Here is a 16,678-nt window from a genome sequence, read left to right as displayed (position 1 = left end):
ATGTATAATCACAGTGAACCATGATGTAGTGTATGCGTATTAGCAGAGTTGTGCCACCTACCATCAGTTCTGTTATGGTGCTTTACTGCTATAATTTAAGTACATGCAAATAGAATTTACAGTAGACTAGATGGTAACAAGACTTAAGTCGCATGAGGCCAGCTACTAGGCTCAAGCACAAATTAAGATGACAGCTGAGGGGAAAATGCTTTTTAATTAATGACCATATGTAACTCAGTTTTAGGAGAAAACTCAATGAAGCCAATTTCAGGAGTTGAGTCTTCAGAAGCTGGAACTTCAGTGGCAGTCAGGTAGACAGCGCAGAGCAAACAGGAGTCATCTTCAGTCACAAGAATCAGTGGAAGCTTATTTCTAAACAGAAAGACATGAATACTTTTCAAGTTACAGCTTCGTGCTTTTTGTACATAGCTTTTAAAAGGGTTACCCTGGAGTTAGAAGCATGAAGACGTACCTGCATGTTAAGTAGCTCTTCAATCTTATTTTGGATCTGTCCATATACCTCATTAAACAGTTCTTCCTTGGATTTTGTTCCATTCAAGTGCACTTAAAGTAAGAATATATAATGAGAGCTATAATAGAATTATGCTTATCTAACCCTGTCAGATTCTAATTTGAAGAGCATGCATTTGCCTTACTGGAAAAAACATACTCCACCCAACAGTTTCAGATCATATACATACATATATCCTGGGTTTAAAGAAAGAGCTTTTTAACAGCCTTATTAAAGTGCTCCTGTTATTAAAGACTTACCCACATCAACACCAATATCTTCCATTATCTTCCTGTGCTTTACATACATAGGCCAAACGTGACCATCGAACAACCCAGGTGGATCGGGTACAGTGTAATTCCTTGAACTATAAATGAACACAGTGTTAGTCAAGAGCAGTCTAATTACAGCTCAGGCAAATTACATCATGTGCACTCAAGTTTTTCTACACCCTATTTTGAATGCATTTCATTCAGCGTAGTTTTAACCTTATCAACAGTGCTACCACCAGCAAGCAGAGAGGTGCCAAAAGAAGTTGAAATGTGAAGGTTTGAAGTTTGCAAGATGCAGAAATGATTCCTAGATGATTGATGTTGGTGTTCATGAACAGCCTTCTCCTAAGGCTGCAGAAGTTTGGGTGAGATAGTTATCTGTTCACAATAGTCTGATAAAAAACCGTGGGGTTTGGTTGCTGGGAGGAAATATGGTTTTTCAACATAGTAACTAAACTACGTTATTGTTTACCCTGTCAAAGTAAAAAAGAGCTTTAAGGAAAAACTAAGTCTTGAGCTGCTGAAGATGTTACTGGGCTAACAGAGGAATTTACAAAGAAACTCACCTTCTTCTCCTTTTACACTCTTCATACGGAATGGAAAGAAAGTACCGATGGTGGAATACATCAATCAGGGGCCTGAAAGAGATGTGTGCTGGGTTACAGCTTGTCTGTACCAATGAACAGGAAGGGAAAACCACACCTGTCTCTTCTGTCTGGTGCGTGCTTCATGCTGTGACACCTGAACTCACATCAGTCAATACTGGCACCCTTGGTAAAGTCATACTGTGTGTACCTGTAGGTGTAAAGCAGGAAGCCCTCAACAATAAGGATGTGGATCGCTTCATCTCCTCCCTGTCTGTCTGGTGAGATCTGGGCATCCAGTGTGTTGTTGATCCCATGAGAGCGTTCAAACTTGACCGGGTTCTTTATCCAAGCGTTGATGGTGCTCATCATCGCCTCCATATCTAATGCACTGATCACTGAGACGAAACACTATCGTTAGACAGAGCACCGGCTCTATCAGTCAGCACCAAGAAGGATCAAAGTATTAAATCGGAGTTACGCTGTTCAATAATGCTGGAGAGAGACCTTACCATCGTACTGCTTAAAGCCATCTTCAACTTCTATTTCATCTTGAGGCTGTAACAGCAATAACAAGAAGCCGTTTGGTTGGTGCCAGGCTCGGCACAAAGCAGGAAGGATTACACAGAGCGGGATTTGGAGCTGCCCCAGCCCCGCAGATAACGGGCGCTGGGAACGAGGCGCGATAACGCCGCCGCCCAGCGGGCAGCGAACACACTCACCTTGAAGAAGTCGTCCTGGTGCACCACGCTGCAGTTGGGCAGGGCCTGCATCAGCCGGCGGGTCAGGGTGGTCTTACCGCCGTTGGTCACCCTGGGACGGAGCGAGACGGTCACTGCCGGCCCGGGGCGGCGCCCCTCGGCCACGTGCGCGCGGATCCACGCGGCGCCTTCAGCCCCGACGCGCCGCGCCCCGCACTGCGGAACCACCGGAACAACCGGAACCACCGGAACCACCCGGAACCACCAGAACCACCCGGTACCACCCGGCCCCGCCCGCCGCTCACCCGCCGATGCCGATGATGATGTTCATGGCGCGGCCCGCAGCCGCCCGGCCCGACCGCTACAGCCTGTTCCGGGGGGGGAAGGGAGGGAAGGAGGACGGGGCCGGGGACTCGGGGTCGCCGGTAGCGGCCGCCCACGTGCCTGAGCCGGGACCCGGGGAGGAGAGGGAAGGAAGGAAGGGACAGAGAGAGGAGATGGAAGAAGGGGAGAAGCCCAACGTCAACTGCCGGGCAGCGCCATGGCCGGGAGCAGGAGCAGCAGGGCCGGCACCGCAGCGCAGCGCTCCGCAAAGGGACAACGGCACCCGCCGCACGGGGCTTCCCTGAGCTGCCGCGCGCCTATTGGGCGCCTGCCGCCCGGCCGCGGCCAATGGTGAGCCCGAGACGCCGTGCGCCCGGCGCCCATTGGGCAGGGAGAGCTCGCCTCGCTCCTGATAGGGCCGCGGCTCGGCCGCTGGGTGGCGCTTATTGGCCGTGGAGCTGAGGGCGGGTGTGGTCACAGGGCGGCGCTGCGCGACGGGAGGGCCCGGGGGGGGGGGGGGGGGGTGGAGAAGTGGTTCCGTGCTGCCGCAATGAGCGGCCAAAGGGCGGGCACGGCGGACACAGAGCGCACAGCGCACAGAGCAAACATAGCGCATATAGCAAACATAGCGCACAGCCGGCACTGCCGGCACAGCCGATATGAGGCATCGTTGCCGGCATCGCGGCCGGTCGGAGCTGCGCCGTGAGGCCGCTGCCGTGCAGGCCGTGCTGCGCTCTGCTGCGCTCTTCCATCCTCCATCCGCGGTCAAGGTCACGTCCCGCCCTCGGGCCCGAGCCGAGCTCAGGCGGGCGCGTCCCGTAGCGCCGTGCCGGTGCCGGTACCGGTGCTGGTTTGCTGACACGGTTCGGCTCGGCCCGGCCGTGCCGGCGGTGGCGCTCAGCAGCCTCGGCTGTGCCCGCGCTGTGGGCGTTGGTCGCACAAGGCCCGTGTGGCAGCAGGCCGCTGTGCTGTGCTGTGTAGTCAGGCACTGAGCCCAAACCGTGTCAATAATCCACACCTGTTGGGCTCTAAGGTTCTTCCACAACGTATTTTCTTGCTGTTATTTTGTTCTAAATCTTTTTACCAAACAGAATCATTTTGCTGCACTCTTCACGTTTCACATCACGTCCAAAGCCTGTTTTTTATATAGCAGCATGAGGAGCTCTGCCTCTTGCCGTACCCCTCCACTCAGACACGGAGCACGCAGCCACTGGGGGATGATAACGCCTTGTGAGCGATAACTGCAGAGCAACGATAGGGCAGTCGGACTGTAACACTCAGTAAAGGCTGTGTGGGATTCAGGCACTGTGTGTCAGCACAGCCATGCCCTGCCCCTCGCATTCAGCAGCTGTGTCTACGCGTGCTAGCCGTTCCCCCGGCCCTTTGTCTCTCTCTTCTTGACGATAGTGCTGCTGTGGGGAAAAATAGAGAGGCAGAACAACAGGATATTGTCCGCTTCTGGTCCCTGTGCCAACGGTGACAAAATGTTGTTTTCTCTGTGGTTTTGGGATTCTGGTTGGCTTTTATTACTCGTGGCTGCGCCTGAACGCGTGGAGATTTGTTTTTAAATACTTGCAGTTATTGTGGAAACCTTGAGTCCCTGGGTGGAAGGTGGTGCCCCGTGGCTGCACACGGACGTTCCTGCTCTGGAGGATGATCCCCTGACCCGTGCAGAGGAAAAGAGGAGCTCAGCTGTCAGGCACAACAGGAAGGAGTGCGGTGCTGCGGTTCACTGGGATGACACCTGCAGAGCTGCCGCAGGCGTGGAATTGAGCCACGGGCTGTACAGTGCTGCTGGGGGAGCCGCGCTGCTGCACCAATCTCGTGCCAAACCACAGTGCTGTGCTGGCTCCCGTTCTCCTTTTCTGACACCTGTAGTGAGTCTGAAGCACGCTGCAACACAGACTAATGCAGCAAGTTCTGAAGTGAAGAGGGCATGGACCTGCGCTGAATAAGCCCTTTTAACCATCAGCATTGCAGGCCAGGGACACGAGCTGCAAATGTGCCGGGGCTGCCAAGCCGGGAGCTGGCTGCACACCAGCACTTGAAGGACGAGCAGTGGGACGCCTGTGGAGGCACAGGTACACGGTGAGCACGGGGCTGAAGGCAGGGGGGGCTGGGGAGGTGTCCCCGTGTGATTTGATGCTGATAGACTCTCAGTAAGCTGCTTGCGGGGTAGGTTATTGGGGTACAAACATGCTGTATGATTTTAAAGAAGACTGTAGATTTGATGGCCTCCTTAACATGAAATAAACCCGAACAGTCTGTGACTAATGCAAAGTGTAGGCTACAGCCTTGATTTCTGCATGTTCCTATGGGGCCACGGTGCCTTTACTGTGCTCACACAGCGGTGATAATGGTCTGAGTAAGAGGACGAAGTGAGTGGAAAATGGTAATTTAGTCAGAGAATGAGTTGTATTAAAACCATCCAATATGAAATGGAAGCTTTGCATTCTGCAATAATGCATCATACCGGGCACCTACAGCTAAGAGGCGAATGGAACAAAAGTTCTGACAGATAAATGGCAGAAATTTAACAAACCTGCTTGAAGTGTGAGAAGTGAGGAGGTGAGGGAAAGCTCCAGGGGTGGAAGAAATAGAAGTGCTAATCACACCACTGCAGGGCTGCACAAGAGATGCCTGCGAAGGGGGAGTTCACACACAGTGAGGAGATTTCAGTGTTAATTCAGAATGTCTGCATTTGTAATGTTGCAAATTCTGTTAAGCTGTAAGCCTTTTAAAAAGCTTTTAAATAGATTAACCTGGTAGTATCTTGCTTTAATAATCTGGGATATGAAAAGGTTGTTATGAAAGGCTCCTCCAGAGCCCTGAATTTTATTTGAAGGAGCTTATGAATCCCTAAACCTGGAAAGTTGGGTTTTATCACAGCTTTAGGGTGCTGCAGCCAGGGAGATTTCCTGTTTGTGCCTCTGGCTTATGACTGCTGTGTTAACAGTTCTGTGTTCTGGGAGGCTCTAGGCTTTGTCTGATTAACAGCTTCTGTTGCTGATATAAGTTTTTTTTGTGGTCTAAGGGCTTTTTGGGTTTGTAGAATTCTCTTTACTACAGAAGATGAAAGAAGACTTTCTCTTGCAACTGTTTATAAAGCTTAAGCATTCAGTCTGTTGTCTCTTCAAGCTATTATCTCTGGAAACACTAAAAGAGTTGAGAAGCTCTGGCAAGCTCTACCTGCAGCAGGGCCATCTACTGTTGAAGAGGACTTAATGTAATTGTCATGTTGCTGTAATTACACTTCTGTAAAGAAACCAGGATATATTCTACTGTCTGTCTGGGAATAAACGTGCACCTCCAAGGGCTGATTTCTGATAGGAACACACTGATCTTTAAATTGACCCCACTCTTCTGTGCGGATATGTTTAAGCCAGTTTTATGCTCTTGCTTTAGTCTTGTTGCAGTGCCTGGAGCTCAATAAGTGCTACAAAACTTCTGCATTTTCATATAAATTAAACAATAAACTTTTTCCAGGTATACCTGTCAGATACTGTCTGTGATCTTTACCTGTGAATCTACAGAAGCGATTCCTTCCTAAACTCACTTCAGAGAAATAATTCAATAAGGAGACCTTACGACCTGCTGAAAAGATACAATGACTGAGTTCCTGGTTTGCTTTAACTGGTGCAATGGTGAGCAGCCCCAGCCGGTAGGTGGATGCACAGCTGTCATCTCTTTTCTGATTTCCTGATTCATAATGTTGTCTTTTGTTTATATGGGAAACGCTGTCATTGTCATGTTCTTTTGATTAAATGAGATAATAAGTAATGTAAATACTAAAAATGTGTTATGCTGTGTTTGAACTGCATGTATTTTATCCAGAAGCTTTGTCTATGTGACTGCTTGTAGTCTCAGCCCCTGCTTGAAGGGGAATGGCTTTCCCAACCTTTTGCTGAATATCAAATAACAGTAATAAAGGTGAGTTTGAGCCTCCCCTACTGTGAGCAGCCAGAAACTTCAGCTATGTTGCCATGAGTCACTTAAGTGTGGCAGTGCTGACTTTGTTGTTTTTTAACTGGCTGCTTGTTTCTGCCTGAAAGCTAATTCTTATTTTCTGAGTAAAGACATGAGATATCTTCTTTCTCGTAGAAGAGGCATCAGCGATTGGACCGGAACATGATAGGAGAACCGATGAACTTTGTTCACAATGCACATGTGGGGATAAGAGAGATGAGTGGTGACTTCTCATCAGTAAGTGCGCATTCTTGGGTAAGCAGAGATCTTACTTCAGCAGCCTGTATAGCTGGTACATCCTAAAATAATAGATAAAAGTATGAGAGGAAAAAACAGAATTGTCCCTTGGTTTGTACATGTTCAGCAAGAGAATCTATTCCCCAGTGTCATTGTATCGGATAGGAACCTGCTGGGATAATGATTTTGTGGAAGCTCTTGACAGGTCCAGGTTTCACATCACCAGTTAAAGCTGTGTCAGAGTGAAGGATGTGAGAGTAATTGAATTTGGGACTGTGAGACCCATTTCATGCACTGACTTAAAATATTTAAAAGTTCTGGGTTTAGTTGCTACTTTTCCCCATTACTGTTGGAACCCAGCACTGTAAACAAGTGGCTCAGCTGCTTCCTTATCATTGAATGGCCTAGGTTGAAAAGGACCATAATGACCCATGGGCAGGGCAGCCAACCACTAGACCAGGCTGCTCAGAGTAAAATTAATTAAATAAATGAATATTTATAAAGCCTGGTTGTCAGAGCAGTTTTTAAAGGATGAATGTTTTAATTCTAAATGTTCTTTTTTTCTTTTTTCTTAGGCTGTATCAATTCAGGACCACATGAAATCTAAAGGTGGCTACACAAACGGCACTTCTACAGCTGCTGAGCTATAGGAAATTGAAAGAAGGCTGACATCTGCTCTGTCTTACAAAAGTCTCCTGGACTGTGCTTTCAGATTCACTAAAACCTCTTTATCATGGAGTATAGAGAGTACTTAAATTCTAATAGGTCAGTGCAAGCTTTTGCGTTCTTTGCACAATAGCTTCTGAAGGAGTTACTGTAAATTACCCTGGAAGTGGTCTTGGCGGTGCTGTAGTAGCAATTGTAGTTTGTCACTGTAGATGACTTCCTAACTGTGTCCCAAAAACCTCAAATTTGCCTTGTAGGATGGGATAGGAAGGCAGTTTGAATTGCCTGGGGTTTTGGTTTGTCTTTCTCTTCAAAAATGCAGAGACTGATTTTATTTGAAAGACAAGATGTTTGCACTTCTTACATGGGATAGATTGAATTTCTAGGTAGTATCTCAGTCTACAATACAACTTTTGACCTAATTCTTGGATCATTTACAACCTGAGACATAATTCAACTGAGCAGTGATTTGGGGTTTTTTCTTGTTTGATTGTTTTATTTCTCCGAGGCTTTTGATAGTGAACAAACTCTAGTTTAGTCTGCAAAAACTAGTGGAACTTCTGCCTTCTGTGATAAAGATTTTATAGTTAAAAATGCAAGTTTTGCAGACCAACCAACTCAGGAAAACGAGCATTTCTCTTAACTACTCCCCTCCTCAAAGTGTAACTGATGGGTGTTAATGCAGCAATGCTAATAACAATATGCTCCCCAGTGTATGCTAATTTTGCACAACTGCTATTGAATTTTAAACAAAACCTACTTTAATATCACTCAATTATAACCTATCTATAGCAATAGCTTTACAGAATTTGAAGGGATATCTCCAGATTCTGCCTTCTTAATTTCAACACTCTTCTCTCAGATGAAGTTTTTATTATATGTGGTTTTTACTTAAAGTATGGTTTAAGTGACAGAGACAGGAGAATATTAAACGGAAACTGCCGGAGACTTTCAGCACTTCATAAATACAAATATTTAGGCATACCCACACTACAGTTTTTCACTTAGTTCTTATTAATATTTCTTTTAAGTGATATGCTAAAACTAGTGAAATAGAGCTAGATTTCTCTCTTATCCAATCACTGACAACTGCTCTCTGACAAAATTATGAGTGAGTATTGGGGTAGAGACTTTGGAAATTTGCTTGCTGTCATAGGATTAACTAAATACAAGTGTTTAAATTACTGAAAAATCTGCACCAGTTATATTGTAAGTTACTGGAACTCTTCCCTTCTTGCTGCAGGCATAAGGTCAGCCATCAACCCTTTGTCATTAGAAATAAAATATTTGCCAGCTAGGTTTTCTTGCGAGGGAGATTTTTAATAGTATGATTCTGTTTATGGCTTATGAGGCTTATGATACTGCTTCAATCTGAACGCTTGGCTTTGCTATAGTTTTGTGCTGCAAAGCATGTAATACAGTGTATTAGGGAGGTCAGAACATGAAAGGTAGTTCTGTGTTTCTGTGTGTGTTCCCAAAAGAAACTTTTTCCCCATGCTTCCTTCCCATATTTCATCTTCAAGGACTAAAGAGGAAGAGAATGTTACTTAATACTCAACAGCTGATGGTCACATTCAGCAACCACATCAAATAGAATGTTAATATCCATGTCTTGCTACATCCTTACTTTTGAACTAGAATACATGTGATATTTTAATACCATTTAAAATCAGCATGTTAATCATGAATGTAGCTTTTTAAACACTTTCATATTTCTGTCTTCTAACCTCAGACTCATTCCAGCAACCTAGTTAGGATGCAGAGTTCAAAGAAGCTAAATTCTATAGACTGTTGAGAAAGCTCAAGTTATCGTAAAAGATAAATTCTAACTAATCTGCTATTAAATTGAATTTATGTGTTCATTAGTCTGTACTTACCCAGAAAGAGCAGTGAGAGAAGAGCTGTGATGAAGAAAATGGGTTGTATTTTCTTAATGTTATAAGAAAACAAGCCGGAGAAGAATTAGTACATCCTGAAGACCCATTCTGTGTATTTTTAAGATAAGGGTGTGGTGTATGCATAACTAGAAGTAAAGAAGTCAGGGATCATGTCAGTTCTCATGGCTAAAAATACACAGACAGATAATCTTGTTATTAAACTTGTAGGAAAATCCCGGTCTTCATTCTATAAACCAAGCAGTGCTACCTGGTACAAAGCTCATCTTCATCACACTGTACGGTATTAACAAGGACCACATATAAGTAAACTTAGTAGTCCTGTTATTAAAGGAAATGTTTTGCTGTTGCATTAAAGGTGCCATTATTTTTTAAATGTAAACAAGCATAAAAGCATGTCTCAGGCTTTTTCTTTGTTGTATAATTAGAAGCCTTATTTAGCTGTAGTCTCTCATGTAACGCAGTATAAACCAAACTAGGTCATAATAAATCTGTTGACAGAGGCACTGCACTCCGTTCATACAGTGAATTTCTTGGTATTTTTCTCTGCACTGAAAATCTGTTGGTCAGGTAGATGAATTAACATGGCTTGCAACTTTACTGCGCAGAATCACATTTCTCCACTAGAGAGCACAGTTTGCCATCGAGTCTGTTCTGTCACTGCTCTATACAAGTTGTTATGCCAGCATGGAGTGTTGTTGATTATTTTATTTCAGCCAAGTTAAAATGAAAAAGAAAAAAGAGTGAATGACACCAAAGGATCAAACTTGTCCATCTGCCTTGTAGGCTGTGATTAAGTTACACCAACAGTGCAGAGTGGCGCTGAAAGTTGCTGCTGTGAGTGAATGGCATTTTTATCATTTCTTTTTCATACTCAGAAATAAAGTAACTTCTGAGCAGAGCAGGATTGAATCTTTCATATGGAGTCTGTCAGAGTCTCAGTGCTGTCTCTGCATATCATCTGAGTGGAGGAGAGCAGCTGTGATTTCAAATGCGTGACGTCCCTGCTGTACTTTACTGACAATTCCATGCTGTTGACTAAGCTTACAGTCAACTTTTAGAAAAGGTATTTTGCTTTTCCACAACCGAACATGTCCTCTTATCTCTTGCTGTGGCCTTGTAGAAATTGCATGGCATTACTCTACATTCCAAGTTGTCCTGTGATGTGGTAGCTTGTAACCCATGCAGTAGGGCTATTGCTTTGTATGGCTTTGCCATGTTGGACTGCCAGGTGGTTCAGTAGCTTCCAGTCTGCATAGACAAGAATTGCAAAGAACAAGACAAGAAGCGAAATTTAACAATATGAATTTCCATGGAGCCATGGTTGCAAAATTTATTACCTGTTACTAAATACAGTAACATTACAAGAAATCACATCTGCCACTTGAAGACGATTGCGTGGCTGCTTGATTGTCTTTGGATGTACTTTGTTATTATCACTGTGACACTGCCATAAAAACTTAACAGTGAAAGATAAGAATGCATTGTCTGCCTCTTAAAACTGCTGTGTAGAGATGAGGTGAACAAGGGGAAAAAATAGTGCTGTGTTACAGGTGTGTCAGTAAGATGTCCTCCTGTGAGTGGGATCCTGTAGGGCTTCCAGACGGTTTGTGGTTCTTAAAGCACTATGCTGTAAAATCATTCAGATACAGTTAGACAGTTATATAGGATATTACTATTACATATTAGGATAATACGAGGTAGAAGCTAGATCTTCCCTCCTTGTGTTTCTTTGTATTTTCTTTTCTCAAGAGAGGAAACTCTTCAGTGGGACTAGTTAAAAGGAATACTGGCTGTACACTGACTTGCACAGTTTAGTAGAGTGTGTTTCTAGTTGGGGTTGTGGTGGTCAGCTTTCAGTTCTTAAATCTGTAATGCAGATAAGGAAGAGTTAACATCAAAGGTGTGGAGCCCTGAAATAAAAATTGTTCTGGTTGATCATTGCAGGTTGGCAGCAAGGCAGAAAATGAAGACAAACCATAAATAGAACAATGATTTTAGAAAAGCAAGGCTACCTGGAATAAATCGTTTATAGATATAATCCACATTTCAAAAAAGGGGAGACTCTGCATTTTAACTCTTTGCAATTGTAGAACCACTCTTACTATGTATCTTTCTGCATTAATATATGGGCTAACTCAGTAGATTTTAGACTCAGAGTGGCATTTAATGATTCAAATTCACAATTTTAGATGCTTCTGTCTATACCCAAAGTTCCTGAGCACCTAAGGAGGTGCTCTGTGTCTACAGGCAAACTACAGCAATGGCACGTAAGGCCCAGGCTGCTTCTGTCAGTGGCTTCCCTGTTGATATTCACGTGGTTACAGTGTGTATATATAAGAAGTTTCCCAGTACTGTGCAGAATGCGATCTTTCTAAGAACTGGCCTGTTGGAGAGTCGTTTCTTCAACTGAGCCTTAAGGTATGGATTTTGATTTATCGCCACATGCAGCTGTGAGCCAGGGTTGTGTTTTGCTACATGAAAGAATAAAGTCTCTTTGTTTATTGCTTAGTTCCTTATACTTTAGAGAAGGAAGTGGGAGAGGCAAGTACAGGAACCACAGAAAAAATGAGATAGACAAGGGAAGCAGATGTAGAAGCCATGGAGAAATACTGTGGTATATGTATATGAGGAAGGAGCAGAGAGCAGACTGTGTGCAAGTTAATGTTCATTTCCTATCATGCACAGGACAGCTTTCTTAATATCAATGTGGAAAATTGGTAAGGTGTGTACAATTAGTATATGGAGGAAATTGGGCACTTAAATGCATGACTAAGCTGGGACTTTATACCCTTCTACTTGCACTGTTTAATGTGATGCTGACTGCCAATGCCATGCCAATGGCCGCTGGTGTGCCTTTTCTGCAGCGTCTTCAGCTCATATGGAGAAAGCCCAAATGCTCTTTCTGTGTGCAGCAGTTGCTGACTGATGGCATGTGTGAGTTTGGAAGACAGGACAGCATTCTTTTTTCTAACAAATGTGAGCTGCTGTAACAGCTGAGGCAGAATGCTGAGGCCTGCTGTGCCCACCACAGCCTGCATGAATACCAAGCAAAGAAAACTTAGAGTTAAAATAAGTGGTGCTAAAGGGTATTTGACTTCAGTTTACAGTGCTGCCAGAATCTCAGGGAAATTAACTGGATCAATCTGGTGCTCAGTTTCCAGGCATTGGAAAAGTGTGGACAGGTTGGAGCTGAAAGGTGATGGAGACTTCCTCCTGTCTGAGGGGGTCTGAGTGATGTTCTGTGCTCACTGTGGGCTGAGATACCAGGAGGTACCTACAACAGCTTTCAGCCAGACCTCTGCTCCTGATGCTGTGCAAAGAAAGGAAGCATGAAAGAAACCAGTGAGGGCACTTCTGAGTGGGGAGGGCATTACCACTGTGTGTTCTTGTGCCAAAAGAGCACACAGCGTGAGGTGCTTGATACTGAGCGAGGACTGCTGTCTTCTCCTGGAAGCTTCCAGCTGAGCAAAATCATGTTAGAATTAAGAATTGTGCCCTTTCAGGGAGTCTGGGGTGCTGGCACTCTCACGGCTCTGTATCACATCTACTCAGTGCTAATGAACTAATTAAACATTGCAGTATGGCTACTGAACAACTTGTTCTGTTTTTGTGCGCCCTGTCACAGAAATGTAGCTGAAATGGGAAGTTTTCTTAATCTAGTTTTAATGCTGTTTAGGAGAGACTTGTCACAGACAGACAAGAACACTGATTTTCAGCTCCAGGCACAATTCAGCTCATCATCTGAACTGTGAGTTCAGGGCAACAAAGCTGTTCTGAAACTCTGCTCAGACAGCCTGTTCTGAATTCTATTAAATCAAGGTAAAATTGGTGTCATAAGAATCTTATTCCCATTATGTGTTTCCTCAGATACTTCCATGTAAATCCAATGTGGACAAAGCCAAGGTTTTTTTTATTTCCAGATGTCCACCTTTATTCAGGAAAAAGAAATTCAAGATGAATTCTATCTTTTATTGTTAATTTTCTCAGATTTTGAACAATCCATCCAATACTGGATGGAATATTTAATTGCATATATAATACATGGTTAAATGTGTATGTAGACAGACCTTGCGTCTTAAGTAATGTGGAAGAAAATAATCCATTCTTTTACACTGAAACAAGTTTGTCTGGCTTAGTGAAGGGTAGGAACTGAACTCAAGGCCACTTCTGCACTTTCTGGGTGTGCTGATAGAGCTGACATTGGCCCATACAAGTGGATGACTAATTTTAGATACTTCGTCAAATAATTAGAAAAAGTGTTTGATTATAGGATTTTTTGTGATGGTGTATTTACATGCATCTGATCCTGCTGGTCCTTAAGAAAGATGTGGACCTTTCACATCACTTGCTTGACCAGAGGTGAAAAGAAACTATTCAGATAATGAGTAATTAACCTCTTCATAGTGAGCTGTCTGAAACTAAGGATTTGTAGATCAATCAAAGCAATCCCACTTTCTGTAGATATAAATCTATTAAAAATAATATCTGTAAGCTTGTAGGTTGAGCCTCAGGAAGTGCTAAAGCTGCAAATTAGTAGAGAAAGTAGCGTGCTTTTAAATGCAGTTATCCGTGTTTACCCACACAGTCTCTACCATCAGGGAAGATTAAAACCTGACTCAATACCTTTGAGGGTATGACACAAACTTGAAAATATAATTCAGAAGTAAGGCTTCCAGTGCTTCCTTAATGCATGCTAATGTGACCTTGCTGCATAATGGCATGTGAGGAAGGCTTTCCCTAGTTGCTCTTAACTACTTTAAACATTACCTTTGAAAACACCATTTAAATTGGCTGTTTTCTCTGCTGTATAATGTCCAGCAAACTAAGGCACCTCTTGATAGTGTAGATTAACATTAACTGATGCTCAGATAAGGCTGTTAGCACATGGGGAGAAGTTGCTAGATGCGTGTTTGTATGAGTAAATAATGCTTAACTGCCAGCATTACTGTGTTTTGGATCATTTTATTGAGAGGAGATGAAGATGTCAGGCTGTTCTGTATGTTCTCCTTTTTGCCGTGTGGGTACATCTCTCAGAGATGGCATCTTCCAAAAACAATGTTCCCCGTGTCACTTTAATCAAGAGGTTTCACTGTGAAAGAGACAAGACTTTCTCGGGTGGTAGAATTTGCTTTGGTTGAACCGCTTCCTTTTTCGTGCCACCTGCTTTATTTTGCCCTATTACTCTGCCCTTTGCTTAGTTTTCCTATGAATATATTTATGTTGAGTGTTTGAGTCTCTGTTCTCTCTTAGTTCTTAGAAATTAACACATTAAAAATTCAGTCCTTTTGAAGCCTGTGTGTTAATTAACCCCGAATCCCTGCATTACTGATTTTTAATGAAATAACTGTTCAATGTGAAAAGTCTAGTCTCTTAATTACAATGTTAGCCCTTTAAACATCATGCATTGTATTTTCTTTTGAGTGTTTGATGCTGATAGCCACCCTTGTAAGTCGCCTACCTAACGAGGCAACAATCTTCTGTTTACAGTATTTCACTCAAAATTAGTGGATAGTAACTTGAATTTAACAGCAGAACAGATTGAAATGGATGGAGAGATATAGGAAAAGGAGCAGAAAAGACAAGTTGGTTGGGATAAGCTTATTTAAAAGCTAAGCTGATATGCATGAAAAAGAATACCCCATAAAGCGGCTCCCAGTGCAACTGGAGAATCAGGAGAATGGCATTGGAATGGAAAATGTTTCGGATGCATTTCCTAATGTGCAAAATAATTTGTGTTCAGAAGTGTGTGCACGTTGTGGAAAACAGGCAGGTGGAAGGAAGGGGTAATTTCATGATCTCTTCAAAAAGGATTACAATATATGCATGTTATTATTCAAACAATTTCTTCTCTGTGCTAATGGCTATTTAGCTTAGTTTCTGCTTTCAAACGAATGTGCTCAAAACCTGCTTTAGATGTGTCTGTTCCTAAAGCTTTGAAATGCTGCAGGAATGCCTGAGTCATTACAGGATTTATTTCATGTTAATGTTTGGCTTAGGGAAGGGATTTTTCTGAGAGAGTTGTTTCTGTTATTTTCTTTGATGGATGTAATTATGGCAGTTCCGGAAGGATGCAGTTCTTGGGGTGGTTTGTTGGTATCTGATGCTGCTTAGGTAGAAGCTGTGGGCAGGAGTTTCCCTCCTTGCTATATCCAAAATAAGGAATTTCAGATTGAATACTGGGGGTGTGGGAAGGGGGAAGGAATCTTATAGGCCTTGAAGTCATTCTCCAGCTTCAGAAGGTCTTTGCAACCTAATTTTCTTCTGTCTGGTGTTAGACATAACCGTCATTTTTTTTTCTCGTTCTGCTGAACTTTGACACTATGTTACCTGTTTTGATTTCTGGTTAAATGTTAAAGCTAACATTAAATTTAGGGACTGTTTAAATTGCCAATAAAGATTTCCAAGGAGGATATATGGATGCCCAGGTCATGAACTAGCATTAGGGCTCTTCCCTGCACGTGTTTCCAACCTGCACAGTCCTGCTGGACTATAGGGAACATATTTAACATTTGAGATGTTGGCACAGCATCCTTCTACATCTGTCGGATCATAGAGTCTTTAAGGTTGGAAGAAACCTGAGATCATGTAGTCCAACTGTCCACTAAACCATGTGCCTCACATCTAAACGTTTCTCCCACCACTGCTGTGAGCAGCCTGTCCCAATGCCTCACCACTCTTTCTGAGAATACAATTTTCCTAACACCCAACCTGAACAACCCCAGTACAACTTGAAGGCATTCCCTCTCATCCTATCACCAATTACCTGGGAAAAGAGGCCAACCCGCAGCTCACTACAGCCTCCTTTTTGGTGGTCAAACAGAGCAATGAGGTCAGCCCTGAGCCTCCTCTTCCCAACTCTGGACACTCTCCAGGGTCTCAATGACTTTCTTGTAGAGAGGGGCCCAGAACTCAACACAGTACTTATGTTGTGGCCTAAAGGCCCTTTGTGAAGGGCCTGAAGCTCCTAAAAACCTTCACTGAAAGACGTTGCATGACTTCCTCAGTGGTAAATCACTGAGCTGCTTTGGTGTGCCTCCTTCCTGTGTGTCACAGCGGTTCTCACAGTGTGCACATCACAGTCCTAGTGCTCTCAGATCCAAAAAACCCCACCTTCTCCAAAGCACTCTTTATTGAGAGCCCGTTCCCTCAGACACTTGTTGCAGGCCCTTGTGCTGCTCTCTCATGGCTTCATGTTCGCATCCACATCATCCAGAAAGAGTGCAGCGAGGCGAAACACTGCGGAGCCATGGGGTAAGAGTGGTTGCTCCCTTTGATTTGCAATGGCAGCATCAGGTAACAGAAGCCCAATGCCTCGGAGCTGTCAGGTGGGAAACTGCCTGCACAGAGTCACAGCGAAGGCACGGGACGAGATGAAGCGCTGCTGAGCAGGCGGGCAGCCCGGCGACACGGAGCACCCATACCCCGCATTGCAGCGCAGCGCCGCCCTCAGGCCGAGCCCGGGGCCGCCCGTCCCCGCCGCGCCGAGGGAAGGGGCCGCTCTGTCCCGGCCGTGGGCAGC

At 44.1% G+C, this 16,678-nt stretch overlaps 2 protein-coding genes across 5 annotated transcripts; one reads left to right on the top strand and one right to left on the bottom strand.

Annotated features, from left to right (window-relative positions):
* Positions 1 to 195: 195 nt before the first annotated feature.
* LOC107318743 (nicotinamide riboside kinase 2-like) lies at positions 196 to 2,665 on the bottom strand. The gene is made up of 8 exons (XM_015872940.3): positions 2,374 to 2,665; positions 2,090 to 2,180; positions 1,880 to 1,925; positions 1,579 to 1,765; positions 1,350 to 1,421; positions 772 to 878; positions 473 to 564; positions 196 to 372 (listed from the first exon to the last, which is right to left on the bottom strand). Exons 1-8 carry the CDS (start codon positions 2,397 to 2,399, stop codon positions 367 to 369), a joined length of 627 nt encoding a protein of 208 aa, XP_015728426.1. The 5' UTR covers positions 2,400 to 2,665; the 3' UTR covers positions 196 to 366.
* Positions 2,666 to 3,611: 946 nt separating this feature from the next.
* LOC107318711 (CDC42 small effector protein 2-B-like) lies at positions 3,612 to 15,571 on the top strand. 4 transcript variants are annotated; one of them, XM_085515477.1, is made up of 4 exons: positions 3,612 to 4,473; positions 5,879 to 6,053; positions 6,494 to 6,595; positions 7,171 to 15,571. In XM_085515477.1, the coding sequence occupies exons 2-4, from the start codon at positions 6,000 to 6,002 to the stop codon at positions 7,243 to 7,245; spliced, it is 231 nt and encodes a 76-aa protein (XP_085371603.1). In that variant the 5' UTR covers positions 3,612 to 4,473; positions 5,879 to 5,999; the 3' UTR covers positions 7,246 to 15,571. The 4 variants fall into 4 exon arrangements, with proteins under 4 accessions (XP_085371603.1, XP_085371600.1, XP_085371602.1 ...); XM_085515474.1 differs by having other exon boundaries at positions 3,682 to 4,480; positions 6,494 to 6,613; positions 7,171 to 10,057; XM_085515476.1 differs by having other exon boundaries at positions 3,687 to 4,480; positions 7,171 to 10,057.
* The last annotated feature ends 1,107 nt before the right edge of the window (positions 15,572 to 16,678 follow it).

This window comes from Coturnix japonica, chromosome 14 (genome assembly GCF_054131305.1).
Source record: "Coturnix japonica strain WE chromosome 14, WE-NBRP24, whole genome shotgun sequence".
NCBI classification, from domain to species: Eukaryota; Metazoa; Chordata; class Aves; order Galliformes; family Phasianidae; genus Coturnix; species Coturnix japonica.
Note: the sequence above shows the minus strand (reverse complement) of the source record. Positions and strands in the feature narration are given on the sequence as shown.

Bases quoted from the DNA above. Each gene is read 5' to 3' on its own strand.
- LOC107318743 (XM_015872940.3), bottom strand. From the start codon at position 2,399: ATGAACATCATCATCGGCATCGGCGG. The intron at 1,926-2,089 runs GTGAGTGTGTTC...TTGCTGTTACAG, and splicing joins ACCAGGACGACTTCTTCAAG to CCTCAAGATGAAATAGAAGT. The intron at 879-1,349 runs GTGAGTTTCTTT...GTTCATTTATAG, and splicing joins GAGTGTAAAAGGAGAAGAAG to TTCAAGGAATTACACTGTAC.
- LOC107318711 (XM_085515474.1), top strand. From the start codon at position 6,000: ATGACTGAGTTCCTGGTTTGCTTTAACTGGTGCAATGGTGAGCAGCCC. The intron at 6,054-6,493 runs GTAGGTGGATGC...TCTTTCTCGTAG, and splicing joins ATGGTGAGCAGCCCCAGCCG to AAGAGGCATCAGCGATTGGA. The intron at 6,614-7,170 runs GTAAGCAGAGAT...CTTTTTTCTTAG, and splicing joins CAGTAAGTGCGCATTCTTGG to GCTGTATCAATTCAGGACCA.